General features: G+C 40.4%; 1 protein-coding gene across 3 annotated transcripts in view; it reads left to right on the top strand.

Moving 5' to 3' along the window:
* The window catches only part of EGLN1 (egl-9 family hypoxia inducible factor 1), a 42981-nt gene extending 40149 nt beyond the window's left edge, over positions 1 to 2832 (top strand). For 2 of the 3 annotated variants that reach the window (XM_032783653.2, XM_032783652.2), the window contains one exon: positions 208 to 2832. In XM_032783653.2, coding sequence (XP_032639544.1) covers positions 208 to 272 — 65 coding nt within the window. In that variant the 3' untranslated portion in view covers positions 273 to 2832. The remainder of the gene's footprint in view (positions 1 to 207) is intronic. The other variant, XR_004374129.2, reaches the window with a different exon arrangement.
* Positions 2833 to 15286: the final 12454 nt, after the last annotated feature.

Raw genomic sequence — 15286 nt, 5'->3', positions numbered from 1 at the left:
CACAATTTGGCCCATAAGGAGGTAATAAGCATATGAATTTGTATTTTATTTTCTGAAGCGTGCTGAACACCTTTTGAAAATGTCTGTTTTTCATGGTACCAAACTTTCAACAGGAAGGCATAGAAGTGGCACCGTAGTTTTATTATAGCACACTCTTTAGCAAATGCTTAAACATTATGCTGATGTATTTTTTTTATTTTTCTGCAGGTGAAAAAGGTGTAAGGGTTGAACTCAATAAACCTTCTGATTCAATTGGGAAAGACGTTTTATAAAGGATTTAATCTAGCAACTCTCCTTGCAACTTTCCCCCAGTAAACTATTAACTTTTGAATGTGAATAATGGGATAAAGAAAAATTGACAAGAAATCAACATTTTAATACGGAAACAAACACAGCGTTTCAATGTTGCATCAAACAGAAGATTTTGACTGCTGAACCATTGTGCTATGTGACTGTGACTCCAGACCTGTGACTGCTTATATAAAGAAGATAAGCAATCAGTAAGAAATAGCGTACACGTATGGACATGAAATAAGTGCCCTACATAGAATTTTTCCATTCTTATATTTTGCCAGACCTGTCATCCAATTCATCTCTCCCTTTTTTTATATGGTAAAGTTTGAATTTGGGGTAATTTTTGTATGACCAGGTACAATTTATCAAAATTGAGTAAAAATACAGTATTCTCCAAAATATCATTGATCTATTTTTGTAAAACTGTTCATGCTGTTCTTTGCCATGAAAGATCTAATTTAATATAAGAATTGCCAGTAACTAATGATCACTTTAATTTTCTTTACATCTAAAGTCAGAAAAGGAGCACTTTAATTACCAGCTAAAAACCTGATTGTTTTATATTCATATCTCACACTAATTTGAACTTTTAAAGATTGCTGCTGTATTGTTTTTGATTATGTCCTTTATGAAGCTTGTTAACAGAAACAAATCACTATCTTACTATCAGCAACTTCTAATTCATGATGTTGTATGTTGAATCCACAGAGGGGAAGGATTCTATATCTTTGGGGTTTTTTTTTTTTTTTTTTTTTTAAGTGACTGGCACTAAGTGAACTTGACACTATCCATGCTGTAGGTAGCTTTGGGGACCTGGTAAATACCGTCAAGTTCCTAGGATACATAAGGGCTTTCCTAGGCTTTTATAGGTACCCAGAACCTCCTCCCTATGTATTTGACAGGAGACTGCCATCTTTTTTCTTCCTTTCTGAAAGTTGTCCTTTTACTGTACATAAGTTAATAGAACGTTGAAATCCACAACCTTTGTGTTCTTTCTGAATATTGGTGTCCTGTCTGATCTGCAGGCTGGCTCCTTGGTCTATTATATAGTATCAAGGGTACATTCAGTACATTGAGGCTGAAGTGCATCACTACAGGCTTCATGTGTAATATGTTTTCAGATTGTCACTCTGCTGAAGGATTTCCCCAAAAAGGCACTGGCCTTTGATCAGTCCTGAGTATTTAGCGAAAAAAATTACTTTTATTTTTACATTTTCATTTTTTTAAAAGGAAAAATGGACTTTACAGAATAAAGATGAGGCATCCAAAAGCTTTGAAATTCTGTTACTTAAGAGATGGATCTTCTAGTCTTGAATTTTAAAGTTTGAGAGAACAAAGAAGATCTTAAAAGGCAGCATCCATATTTACAAATGTCTTTGGTATTTGAGCTCATCCCTTCCCATTTTTCTATCTGTCCTTGATTTCCTTACAGAGCCAAAACAATGTGAGTGTACAGAAATATTTCTGTATATAATATTACAACTTTCGACAATTTTAGCATCTGTATAGTTTGTATTCAGTCAGACCTTTTCTATGGAAAGCTCAGTAATTTTTATTAAAAAGATTACTATTCATGTAAAACATGAAGAAGGAAAAAAAAAAAAACCCAACAACCCTTATTTTATTTAGCAACAAACTGACCGGTGTGTGTGGGAGGGTGGGGGCGGGTAGGGGGAAACTCATTATTGTGACACAATGGAGGAGACCTTATGGAAAAACTCTCATTTTGTTCAGATCTTAATTAGTTCTCACCCTTTACAGCTTAGTTTCTCTTTCCTCCCTTTTCAGAAAATCAGACAAGACACCTCTACTGTAAGTGCCTCTGCCAGCCTGACCAAGGAATGCAAATCTTCATTACTGTCTGGTCTGCAGTGCAGTGCCTTGCATTAGGCCAGCTTTAACAAAACAAACACACACAAAAAGCCACCACTTTTAATTTTATCTGCTTTTGTATTATTTTAATGGAGATTTGATTGGTTTTGTTTCAGAAATGTACAGCATAAACCTTTCAATTCTGTTCCAGTCCCTCTGTAATTCAAACTTCTATTGCTGCAGGTATGCAAAGTATCAAATTCTAATTACTGTATAGGTTTCTGCTTGCCAGACAGGTTAAAAAAAAAAGTGCTTAATTTTTTTGCTTCATCATTTCTTGTCAATCATTACAAAAGGGTCAACAAATCAGAGCAGCCATTTCTTTAACAGTACCTTTTAGAATCTGTTCACTTCATGTCAGTTGAAATCTTCAATCTTGAGCATCACAAAGCAGGTCCCTGTTTAAAACTATTTTTTTAAACTGTCTTATGACCTGTATGTGTTTAGTCCTGGTTAAAGATAAAGCTTCATAATACTATTTTTATTCATGACATTAGCCAGCTATAAAACACAAGACCTTTTTCTATAACAGGCAAAGAAATTCAGGATTCATCTACAGATTGCCTATAAAGTCATGTAATTTGAAAAGCAGTGTTCATTATAAAGAGCTCTCAAGTCGCTTGTAAAGCTAATCTAATTAAAAAGATGTATAAAGATTCTTGGAAACACCGTGGTGGTTATTTGTAATTATGTAACTTTTTAAAGCCTACTCTGCAGCAACTAATATATAATCTGATAAAAAAGGGATGTGTGCCTGTTTTTAGCATTCAGTGACGCTACAGTCCAGGGTCTGCCATTTGTTTCCTTGATAAACTCTGTTTTTAATTATTCAGATGTGTGGGGGGGGGGGGGTTAATTGAGAGGAGGTTGAGGAAAAAATTGATGTCAGTTTTTAGACTTAGTGGGGGAGCTGTATTGATGCAAACTGTGCCTTCACAGGGTGGGTGCTTTGTATGAGTGTAGCTACACTGGTGGAAAAAAAGCCCAACCCTTTACAGACAGGATTTTAGCCCCTTAATGGGAGTTTGATTGGTTTTGCAGAGACTTTGTGAATTTTGACCCTTTAGGACAGCAGTAGCATAGTACAGTGTGAGCCAGGTTTCCTGCTGCATGTTGTTCACCAATCTATGCAGGTTATAAATGCTGCTGTCCAAACCGTCTAGTCACTCCTTTCCTGGCGACTGTTTGGTGAACAAGTTTCTGTTTGCTGTACTTCTGCATCACTCCAGCTCTTATAAAGTCTCTTAAATGTACTAGTCTTCCTTGCAGTTGGTTCAGTAACAGAGGCTGATAGGCCTAGAAAATTAGGGCACCATTTGGTTTGTACGGCTCCAGTACCTGGTTTTTTTGGTACTTTGGCACATCCATGGTATTTCTGGCACTTGGACTCAATCTTGCCCTGTTCCATTTTCTTTTATCAGTTCGTCGATGGCTACGTTAAAGCACTTTTTCAGCAGACCACTTCAGTGCTTTGAGGTCTGCTCGGTAGTTCAGTGCCAAGTAACTTGTTCTTTGTGTGATCTTTCTATCAGATATGTGTAATTAGGAAAAAGGCCTCTTGGCAGCTTCAGATCGTGTCTGTGATGGACTGACATTTATTGTAGAGTTGACCATGATGTGCAGTGGGTATCAGATTTGCCACTGATGTGTCACAATGGACTAAAGAAAAGTGTCTCTGGATGCTTGGAAGGAAGATACCTGTAAGCCTAGTAGCAGGCTGGCTCAGAGTGCTTTCAAGCAGAAATACTAGAAACAGAAGCCTGAGGCAGTCAAGACTTCAGGTTACCATAATTTAGTCCGGGGACTGGGAAGTGAAATGACCATATTTGCATGCGCACACATCTCTTGAGAGTCACATTAGTGTCTTGAAACGAGGCTAAAAAAAAATTACATTTTAACAATCTATTCAAACATAAACAATTGCAGAAAACAGCAAAGATTACTAATGGACTATAATACTAACCACAAAATCCAGCAGTATGGTTTAAAGCAATATCAGCGTACATGGTCTTCTCCCACATACACAGCTGCAGACACTCACAAATACATTGTCAGTTCCCCTAGCAAATCAGTCACTGAGACAACCGGACAACCTGAATGCTGCCCTCTATTTTATGCCTCTGTTCCTAGGGGATTAATCATTACTTTCCATTTTCTGAAGGTTACCATAGGAGTCTTAATTAGTATTTTGCAATATTAGAATTGTGAGCTATATAATTCAGGACCAAAACTTCAGACACATGGAGTCTTGATCTGATGTACCAAACAATGAAACATTATTCTTTTTTGTATTTGTACAGAAAGTAAACATGTAACATTATACAAAAATTGTCTTAGGGTTGCATGATGAAACAAACTAGTCAGTTGGGAGCGGGGAGTGGTTAGTTTGTTTTGTAGGTAGGCACTCACTAGTATCTTTTGTCAGAACTAATTTTCTGATAGTGTTAATATTTCCAGTGAAATCGTGGTACTGATTGGGATCAGTTGTCTGGCTTTAGTTCTACAAATGTGCATAGTTTTTGCTGGTGTTTAAAATTTCTATTTTTATATCAGTGTAATATGGATTACTTCCCACCACTCTTGCTTAACCCAAAAGACATATAGTGAAAACAACTTCTGTACAAAGAATCCATGTGAGGAAAAACAGTTCAGTGCTATAAAGTGGTAATAGTTAGAAAAAAGCTATTAGAAATGGGGTAGCCATTTATCTGATTAAGTTAATGAAGACATTATTGGGACTTTCGTCTACCATCTGCACTTGGTTCTGTGTGCTGGTCGTGAACCTCAGAGGGTGAAGAGCCCAGATGACCTAACAGTGTGTCTTGCTTACGTTGACATGGCTTTACCTTCTAAAGCAGTGCTGGGCAAGCTGCGGCCCATGGGCCACGGATCCCAGCATAGTAACCTGCTGGCAGGCCGCAAGACAGTTTGTTTACATTGTCTGCAGGCACAGCCGCCCACAGCTCCAAGTGGCCGTGGTTCGCTGTTCCTGACCAGTACGAGCTGTGGGAAGCAGAGCAGGCCACAGAGAGGTGCTGGCCACCGCTGCCCACAGCTTCCATTGGCCAGGAATGGCAAACCGCAGCCACTGGGAGCTGTGGGCGGCCGTGTCTGTGGATGGTCACTGTAAACAAATTGTTTTTCAGCCCGCCAGTGGATTACCCTGGTGGGCTGCAGGTTGCCCACCACTGCTCTAAAGTGTATCTTATAGTAATGTCTTCATTTCTATGTAGATCAGCCTTGCAAAACTCCACTGTCCCCAGCTCAGTAGGAGATGTTCAAGAGACTTACTAGTGCCATCAGCTGCCATTTAAAAAATTTTTTTTTCCCCTAGTCCTTGTGAAGAAAACTTTAAATATGAACTGCTACTGCAACCAACATAGTCACTGTAGAGGGAGCTCTGCTCACTCCGCAGTGGGTTCTGCTGAACCTTCTATGAGCTTGGCTTCCCTAGGCCCATGCAATGGGAAAGTGAGTATTGTTACTACAATTAACATTGGTGTCATCTGATATGCAATACTGTCATGGTTACTAGCAATGTTGCGTTGGAAGGGTTACATGGCACTTGTCAATATCCACATACACTTGCAGTCACTATAAACCAATCTTCAAAAATCCTGAAATAGGAGGAAAAGCAAGTATCTGATCCAAATAATTTAATGTGTACAGGAAAGCCAAGTTAAAAAAGGGACGTGTAGCTGCTTTCCACACCTAGTTTTAAAAAAAAGAAAAGGGGGGGACCTACTTGCCCACCTTTACCATGAAGAGAACAATCTCCTTTTTCCCCATTCAACCACACATTCATGGACAAATGGACTGGTTGTCTCTGTAACACATTCACACTTTCTCTTGCACGCATGCACAGTGCAGACAGATGGACTCTCACAAGCATACACCTGGACTCTCATGCCCTTCCTGTATATACTCACCCCTTATGGAGAGAGCTGTTTTTACTCACATTTCATATGAAACTCATTCACACACATTTCACGCCAGTCTCTCATACCTATCTTGCGCACCAACCCCCTACTCAGCTTCACTCATTTCTCAGCCCCACTCATCTCCCCACACTTCACACCCCAACTCAGCCACCTCTTCATTCACTCACTCTTCACCTTGACATGAGTTCTCTGCATGCCCCCAAATTCATCAGCTCTTTCCCCCAAATTAGTCAAATATCTTCTGTTCTGATTTGGTTCTTCTCTCTCTTCGCCTGATAAATTTATCAGTCTTTCCTTCCTTCCCCCGCCCCCTCCCCCAAAACCCGCCCTATAATCTCTTAAGTGTCTCTTCAGAGCTGCAGCAGGTGCCCTCAGATCTAGTCGGGTTTCAGGTCTACTAACCTCTCGTAGCGGCTCTGCTTAGAGACATCTTTTAGTCCCCGATCGTGGGGCTGGGAGTTCTGGAGTCTCTTGCTTAGGGAGGGGCCAATAGAGCTCCTGGGATCTTTGTCCACTACCTAGAATAAGATTCTGGGTAAATTCTGCTGTTAGGTTTGGAGATGGCTGCAAAGATGAGCAGGAGTGCTCTGGCACTTAGCTTCATCTGACTGAAATGAGGGAGAGGCAGACAACGGACTGTTACAGTAATGCTTGAGCCATAACTGATAGTGGTTCCCCATTATACGAGGAACTATACAAATATCTAGAGAGAGATTATAATCTAAATAGGTGACAGAATGGGAGAAAAGAAGTGGTAGTAACCCCATTTTACAGATGGACTAAATAAGTGACTTGCCCCTCATTACAGGAAATCTGCAGTGGAGCTGGTAATTGAACCCATTTCTCCAGTCCAATGCCTTAACCCAAGACTATCCTTCCTTTCAAGTAGCATCTGAGCTTAGAAGTTGAGATCTAGCTCTGATCCCCCAAAGTTCAGGATTTGGATCCTGTGTCCCTTCTGGACATGTCACTGCTGTTGGTTAGGGTTAGGTGTGATTTCATTTCTGTGCCAATTTTCAATAGTGTGGACAGCAAGCTGTCTGCTTGCTTTTAAATAGAAATACAGCCAACATAATTAAAATACAAAGAACTGACTTCCATCCACAAAAGCAAGAAAATGCAATGGTGGCAAGCTGATATCCTGTGTGCTGGTATTTCAGTGCATGTAAGGAAGATCATGTATAATCTACAAGTCCTAGAGTTGGTAGGGCAAGTTACATGGGTTGTCAGTTCATCTGTGAATTAGTTTACTTGCATTAATATATTGCATAAGTTGAAAACATTAAAAGATTGTTACAGTACTGTGATATAGGTATCACTATAACATGGAGCCTGTAAGGAACTAATGAGGTCAAATTAGAATACAGGAATCTTAAGATCTGATCCAGCTCCATTGCAATCATGGGGAGTCTTCAGTGGGGGTTGGCTTGAGCCCAGAAAGGGCACTGTCTGCTTACATTGCATTTCTATCAGGTGTGGGTGGTTGTTTTTCCTTATTTTGGCGGCTCCTATGATTATGGTAACAAAGGCAATACAGAAAAATTCTCAGTTATTGTATCTATTTTTAGTTTGTGCATTTGGCAGCACTTGCATGTCAAAGAGGAGAGAAGTATTTTCAAAAGGACAATGTGATTGTAAAAACCACAATGATTGTGTGCCTCAAGGACAGGTATAATAACTGAACCATTTTTAACTTTTTCCAGTGGACTAGATTTCAAATTGACTGTGTACCTTTTTACCTAGGACAGTTTGAGACTTCAAATGTTTATTTCTTGACTTCCTGTGAGTAACAGGCAGCTAGATATTAATACTGAGTCAGGTAGGTTTCCCTTTTAGAAAGGTTGATTAAAATCACCCAGGGTTGAGCAAACCACAACGCATAACGTTCTGGGAAGGAGCAATAGAAAAGCATTTGTATAACAGGGTTGAAAAGAAGTTTTGTGAATTTGACATTGTTTGACTTTTGGCTGTTTTCCATTCTTTGCAAGTAGCCTGGGCTTAAGGATTTGATACTTTTTGTGTGCCCCATGTATTTAACATAACTTTGGGCACATGTTCAGTAAAAATGTAATTGTGCACTGTAGGGATGTTTTGGGGAGATACTGCAGTAAAGACACCCAGAAATGTGTCAAAGCTCTTGGCTATATATTTAGTAGGAATAATCAAAAGACTCTCATAATAAAAGACTAACCATAAAATCTTCAGTTTCAATTTTTTAGGCTTCTAAACCACATAGGTACTGTGGAAACTTCTACCCTAGGACAATGTTTTAAAAAAATTCACAACATAAAAATGAAAAGGAGCGGGGTCAATGATACTTTAGATGAAATGATAGGAGAAGAAAAAGACACATATCCAGCCACCTAAGGTTAAGATCAAGAGTTTTTTGCTGTGACTTTAGTCAATGATACATGTCCTAACTGGTACAAATAAAGCTCATACACGTCCAGGGGAGAAACAAGGATGTTTTTCTTTCATATTCACTTATGCCTCAGCAAAGGCTGCCCACACTGTCTATTATATGTAGACTACTTTGAAAATATTTCTGTTTTTGCAAAGTCCTACAGTGAGAGAAGGGAACTGGGTCCCTCTGGTGGTTGTGTTTAAAATAAGTATTTTTTAAAAAAAATGTATTTTACATTTCCTACTGTTCTCTATTAAACATGTCTTGGTAATGAAAAGGAGGGAAAAAGTCAAATTCTTCTATGTATTTTAGGCCATGAAGGGTGGTCTAAGGCCTGCTTTAGGCTAGAAAAGCTATGCCGCTATAACTGTCAGGTGGAGTGTGGAATTATTTTTTTTTAATGGATATAGTAATAACAATTTAAGCACTGGTCTAGATAAATGTATACCTCTGTAAAAGTTACCTTACAACCATATCACTTATTTTGCTTCCCAAGCCATAATAAGCTATACCATTAAAGCACTTTTCCATACCAATATAATTGCACCCATGCTATGGGGCTTTTAACTACATTGGTAGAGTTAGAGCAGGCAAGCATTTAGTCTGAGAAACCTTAATGTAGATAATAACTTGGCTTGCTGTTTCATTGATGCTCCCTAGAATGCTTTTCATGGTGCTTGGAAGAGCCTCCTGGCCATCAAGCATTTTTTCTTCCTTTCATCTTCTTTCTAAAGCCTTCTTGTGTGATCTTATCAGATCTGCTGTCTTATCCTTGAAGTGTTATCCTCTGGATTGTCTATCCACAATCTCTCTCTCCAGGCTCTTATACTACACCCCTTGTTGTGCTATCCAAGAACCGTATTAGTTTGAGTCAATTGACGAGCCTTGGTACGGGGAATTTGTCTTGCATCTGAGTTGACAGCGCTGTGCATGCTTGCAGCATGCTGCGGACTACAGTGCTGCCATAAGGCAGGGCATTAATAGTAAGACAGAAAATCAAGACTTGTATCAAAGCACATATCGGAGGTGATTACACTTGGACTTAAGGTAGATTAAAATTAATTTCTTCAAAATACCATTGAAGCAGCTATAAATTTCTTGCATTCATCCCCTTCCCCCCCCCGCCCGTGGATTTACTTTTTTTTCTTTTCTCTAGTGTGCTATGTTCTCACTCTTCACTGGCACACAATAAATAAAGCTTCCCTTAGCTCCAGCTCAGGGCTGGGTGCACAACCCATGGGTAGAACACAATGTTGTTCATCAGATGATGGGAGAAATTCGGTTGGGAGCAGAGGATGGTTATGCAGGCACAGGAGGGCGATTAGTAGGGTTAGAATGATACAGAAATTGCATCAGCCTGCAGCCTATTCTGCCTGCCTGCAATGGCCCCAGGGGTTAGCACAATTCACCATTCAGACTAACACTGAAGCCAGCTCTCAGCCCTCTATTCCATGGCTGGCAGAGCCTGTTTCCACTAGCCAGCAACATGCGCAGTCCCTGAGGGAAGGGAAAACCTTGTATTGGCCTGATCACAAGAAGGGCAGAGTAGCTGAAACTCCCAATGAAATCCCTAGGAGTTATGGGTGTTGGGTTCCTCCTCAATGTGGCTCTACAGCAGTAGTCCCCAACCTTTTCCATCTGGCAGGTGCCAGACAATGAGCCACTGAGGACCGTGGTGGTGGACGAGCATCCGCTGAAATGCCGCCAAGTGGCGTCATCCAGAGGTGTCGCCACTGAATTTCAGCGGCATTTGGCAGATGCTTATCTGCCAGCCAGTATGCGGGCGCCCTTAGATGCCCCAGCGGGTGCCATGGTGCCTGCGGGCACCGTGTTGGGGACCCCTGCTCTACAGCACCCACCCATTTGGGACCCTGCATATGCATTTATAAAAGCAACAGACAGAATGCTCACAAGATGGTTCACGTCTGGATTTTTCTTTGCACGTGAGGTAAGATGAAGATCTTGGTCTCCGAAGAGTTGCCTAAATTTTCTTCCAAGCCCCTTTTGAACTTTTTCCTCCCTTCTGAGGAATTAGACTAACAGTTTTGGTCTGTAGACAAGGAAAAGGGTCTAGCCACAATTGTGTTAGTAGCCAGAGACCTAACCACTGTAGGAATTCTGCTTTCTGAATGCCCTAGGAAAAAATTAAACACCTGTTTCTCAGGTCTCCTGCAAACAGGATATCAAAATCTTGGTGCAGAAGATACATGTGAGGCATCTTCTAAACCAGGAACTGAAATTAATTGGAAGTTGGTCCAGTAAAAGAGATTACCTCACCCACCTTGTCACTCTACTTACCATACAATTAAGTGGTTCCATCTGTGTTAGAATCTGCCAAGAATATCTTACCAGCAGGGTTAGAATACAGTAGTCCAGAGGTAAGAACCATAACGCCAACTGGATGTAAAGAGCCACAGGCAGATCTACATTTAAAAAGCAGCAGTGGCCCAACTGCTGTTCTGTAGCAATTTAGTGAAGATGCTATGCTGACAGGGGAGCATCTCCCATCCGTGTAGTTAGCTACCACCTCTCGTGGAGGTGGATTATGTTGATGGAAGAAGCTCTTCTATTGACACAGTGCTGTCTACACTGGGGGTTAGGTCAGTACAACTATATCATTGGGCTGTGGATGTTTCACATCCCTGACCCACAGTTATATTGATGTAAGTGTGTAGTGTAGACCTGGCCATAGCATAGCCTGGTCTTAAGCTTCAGATTAGTTTATCTCCCACAGCTAGGGATGAATCAACACGATTAACTTGCATTTTAGGTGATCTAGGTATTTCAACCTAATACACAGAGCATTGTTAGCATTGTTTTAAAGGGCAGCTCATCTGAGAAGAATGCTTTACATACATTTGAAAAACGAAACTCTTGCTGTCCTTTTACAAGTGGTACAGTAGAACTGCAGTGTGTTTTGTAGGAGTTTATGAATATAAATATCTGGATATAGGGTCTTTCAGACAAACTTATTCCCCCCATTAGGATTATAAAGCACCTGTTCAGAAAGTGTTATGAAAAGTTACTAGCTGAGGTATGAAATTCACCCTTGTCCATCAAAATGTACTTATGCCCAGGGAGCATTTCTATCAAAGGAACAAACCCCTTTCATAACTGGGTAAGCAGGTGATACTACATCCACATCTATCTTCCTGGCAGGAAAAGAAATACTATGAATTGTTTAGGTCTTCTTGGTATCTGAGCAAGATAATCCAGTAACCCACCATCAAATAAGACTTTTTCCTCTCAAGTTTGTAGGGCAACCTTTAGCTGACAAGGTAAGGCAACATGTATGTCTGGTATCTTCCATTCATAAATGTCTCATATCAATTAAATACACCTCTCCGCCAGCATGCACAGACCACACCAGAGCTGAAAATTTGGGACAAAAAGGTGTCTGATACAAGGCGCTCAATTTATTTAAAAGGATTTATTTTAACTGATGGTGTAATTTGCCAAATTTCATTTTGTATTCAAAATACTGTAACTTTGGGAGGTGTGACCAGGTGTCTGGGATAGACCATACTGATAATGCCACACTCAGGGCAGACTGCAAGAAATAGGGTAGGCAGTCCCCAAAAAATGGTCTAGTCTGTACTTAAATTAACCAAACCAGTAACAAAAGAGCTTCTGCAGTACCACACTGGTTAAGTCTGGTACTGAACAGAAGTCAAACACAGTCCCCTTAAAGTAATTCCAGCCCCTGGCTCCCTGGGGCAACCCAATCTAATATAGTGAGAGGTTACTGAAAACCCATGTCACCATATATAAAGTTGAATCACTGATAGAAGTGCAAAACTTACCTTTATACAAGAAGCACCTATGGTAACACACTAAAATGGAAGCTTAGAAACATGCTAATACCTTCCAGTATAAAATAACTAGAGTCTGCTGCTTAAAGAGCTTTGAAACTCTTATATAACTATTGCACAAGAAATGCCTGGCTACCATTATATTTAATCATACAGATTTGCATGGGCAGAAAGCCAGATTTTTTTTTTTTTTCAAAATGCTGTCCCTGGTTGCCAAATTCTTTAGGCAATCCAGTTTTGATTTGATTTTTTTTTTTTTAAAGGTGTGACAGGCCAACCCAAAAGATTTCTCACAATGCTTTCACACTGTCAAAAGATAGAATTTAGAAAAACTTACTATCCTATAAACATCCCCCAAATAACTGATGTGGTAGTTTTTGATTCCGTAAAGTGGACATCAGTAGTACTTAAAATAACATTTGTTAAATTTGTTGCTGACAACTGTATAGGTAATACCTAAAATTACTTAACAGTTTAGAAAAAAAAAGTGTTCAATTTGTTGACTTTGACACTATCCAAAAAGAAATGTCAAATGCAGTTTCACTTTCTCCTGTTTCTGTAGGTCTTTCATGCTGCATTAGGTGAGAAAAAATTGTGAGGGGGAAGATTGTGTAATTGTTAGGACAGGACTTGAAGTGTATAGATGCATATTTGAAACTACTATTAAATTTTTTTTTTAAACCGACTAGGATACTTGCTTTCTTTCACTATATATTAAGTTTTGTGGAGGCATTTGTACAACTAAAATACATGTATGTTCATCTAAACAAAACTGATGATAAAGAACAGGTCACATCAAGTCCTAAGATCAGTAGTTGTGTAATCATTTTAAACTTACTATTAATGGCAAAGCATCCAAAACATCCTAGCTCAGTGGTTTAAACATTGGCCTGCCAAACCCAGGGTTGTGAGTACAATCCTTGAAAGGGCCACTTAGTGATCTAGGGCAAAATCAGTATTTGGTCCTGCTAGTGAAGGCAGGGGGCTGGACTCGATGAGCGTTCAGGGTCCCTTCCAGCTCTGAGATAGAATTATAAATATATGGAGATACACCTATGTTAAATAAAAGATGGATACCAGGGGAGTCAGTGCTTTTTAACCAACTCTACACTCCTAGAGGAATTCTGTACCAAAAAAAATTTAAAAAAATTCTGTACAAAGTATTTTAAAATTCTGCATGTTTTATTTGTCAAAATAAATATAATCACACCAGTTTAAGTTATCCTGGTAATTGATTTAAGCTACAATACAGAAAAAAGGCATAATATGTAAACTAGATCCTGAGCTGTAATCTAGCCCCACTGTACCACTCTGGCACCGGAAATAAGCCAGAAAGCACATAGCAATTCCTGGCTGAGGATTCCCTTGGTATGAAAGAGTCCTGACTCCTGTCCAATGCCAATCCCTACACATGAAACAGAAAAGGGTGGGGAAAGGAGCCTAGTCAGAGCATGCTACACTCATGCACTTCCCCAGCTGAAGATGACCCACTGGGACCCAGTAGCTGACATCTTTTGGAATAACAGCCCCTTTCCCTGTACTCCCTACCAATCATAATGTATTGATGAGTTCAAAATCAAGCATGTGCTTGACCAAGAAGATGGCTGTACCACTCAAAGGTCAATAAAGTTAAGCTATCAGCAAAAGTGCCTCCAGATGATCTCTGCTGTCCTCTGATGGTGCACAGGGAAAAAGAGACCAACTCTGAAACCATGTAATGCTTTGCACTGTAGATCAAATATAAAACTTGGAATTGCACCCAAAACAAATGGGAAGCCAGTGCAATGAGAAAATGACAGAAAAGCAGCTAGGATTAAGGGCTGCCTATAATTTATTGCAGCATCAGAGGAATCTGGGCCATGTTCAAGAATTCATGGTGCCTGCAGCAGATGACTGACATCGTTTTGGAAGAAGAAATGACTCAGGCAGGGATTCAGGTGAACTGCTGAGATGGCTAGAGAATGGGAGCGGGGAGCACTGGAGACAAAATCCTTTTGTCTAATAGTAACATATCTAGGTTTGACCCTTTATTTCTAGTTATAAGTCAACAAATATGTGCAGCCATATGCTCAGTATTAAATCAGACAACTGAAGACCAAGTGAGAGCTGCAGAATCAAACTCACAATTAATATTGCTTACTGACCATCTCCAGAAAGGTCAGTAGTAAACAGTTCATGGAGAACATTTAATAGGAAGATTTCAGTCCAAAAATTTAGACCAGTTCTCATCACTCAGATTGTTTACACTACAAAGAGAAGTTGACCTGTTACATCAACTTAAAGCCACCACAGTAATTACTGCAGTGGCTCATGTCCACAATACCTTCCTTAGGTCAGTGGTGCACATCCTCAGCAGGAGTGCTTCCACCAACCTAAGAGAAGCAGCGTTGAAAGCTCTGCTGGCAGCTTCCTGCCAGGAGCTTGGATACCCCCCAGGCTCCTGGTGGGCTGCCTTGGACTTCTTGGCTCCCCATTCCCAACCAGGAATGGGGTCCAGCCACTCAGCTCTCCAGGGAGGGAGCTGGGCTCTAGCTGCCCGGCTTTGTCAGTTTCACATTGGCCATTTGCACCACTCTGGCACTGTAAGGGAGCCTTAAAACATTTACACCAATTTTATACTCCTGGGGGAATTCACTAACAATGGGAACAATTCACTAAGTAGGCAGTATTAACATTCTGCTCTGCTTGAGGGGGACAAGGCCAGCCCACACTTACATTCTCAGAAACACCTTGAAGCCTGGCCCCTCCACACCAGGACCATTGTGATAGCGAGTGACAGAGTCACTTGCTTGCATAGTCCCACTCCTCCTTCTCTACCACCACTTCTCTGGCAGTGATTTACATCTCCCCTGGCTACTCCAGAAGCCCAAACTGATGCACCCATGGAGGGGTGCATGAGCGCTCTTATGGCTTCCCTTCCCATTTTTCTGGAGGGAAGTGAAGAAAGCTGCAGGGGACGTGAA

Source organism: Chelonoidis abingdonii, chromosome 3, assembly GCF_003597395.2.
Source record: "Chelonoidis abingdonii isolate Lonesome George chromosome 3, CheloAbing_2.0, whole genome shotgun sequence".
Lineage (NCBI taxonomy): Eukaryota > Metazoa > Chordata > Testudines > Testudinidae > Chelonoidis > Chelonoidis abingdonii.
Note: the sequence above shows the minus strand (reverse complement) of the source record. Positions and strands in the feature narration are given on the sequence as shown.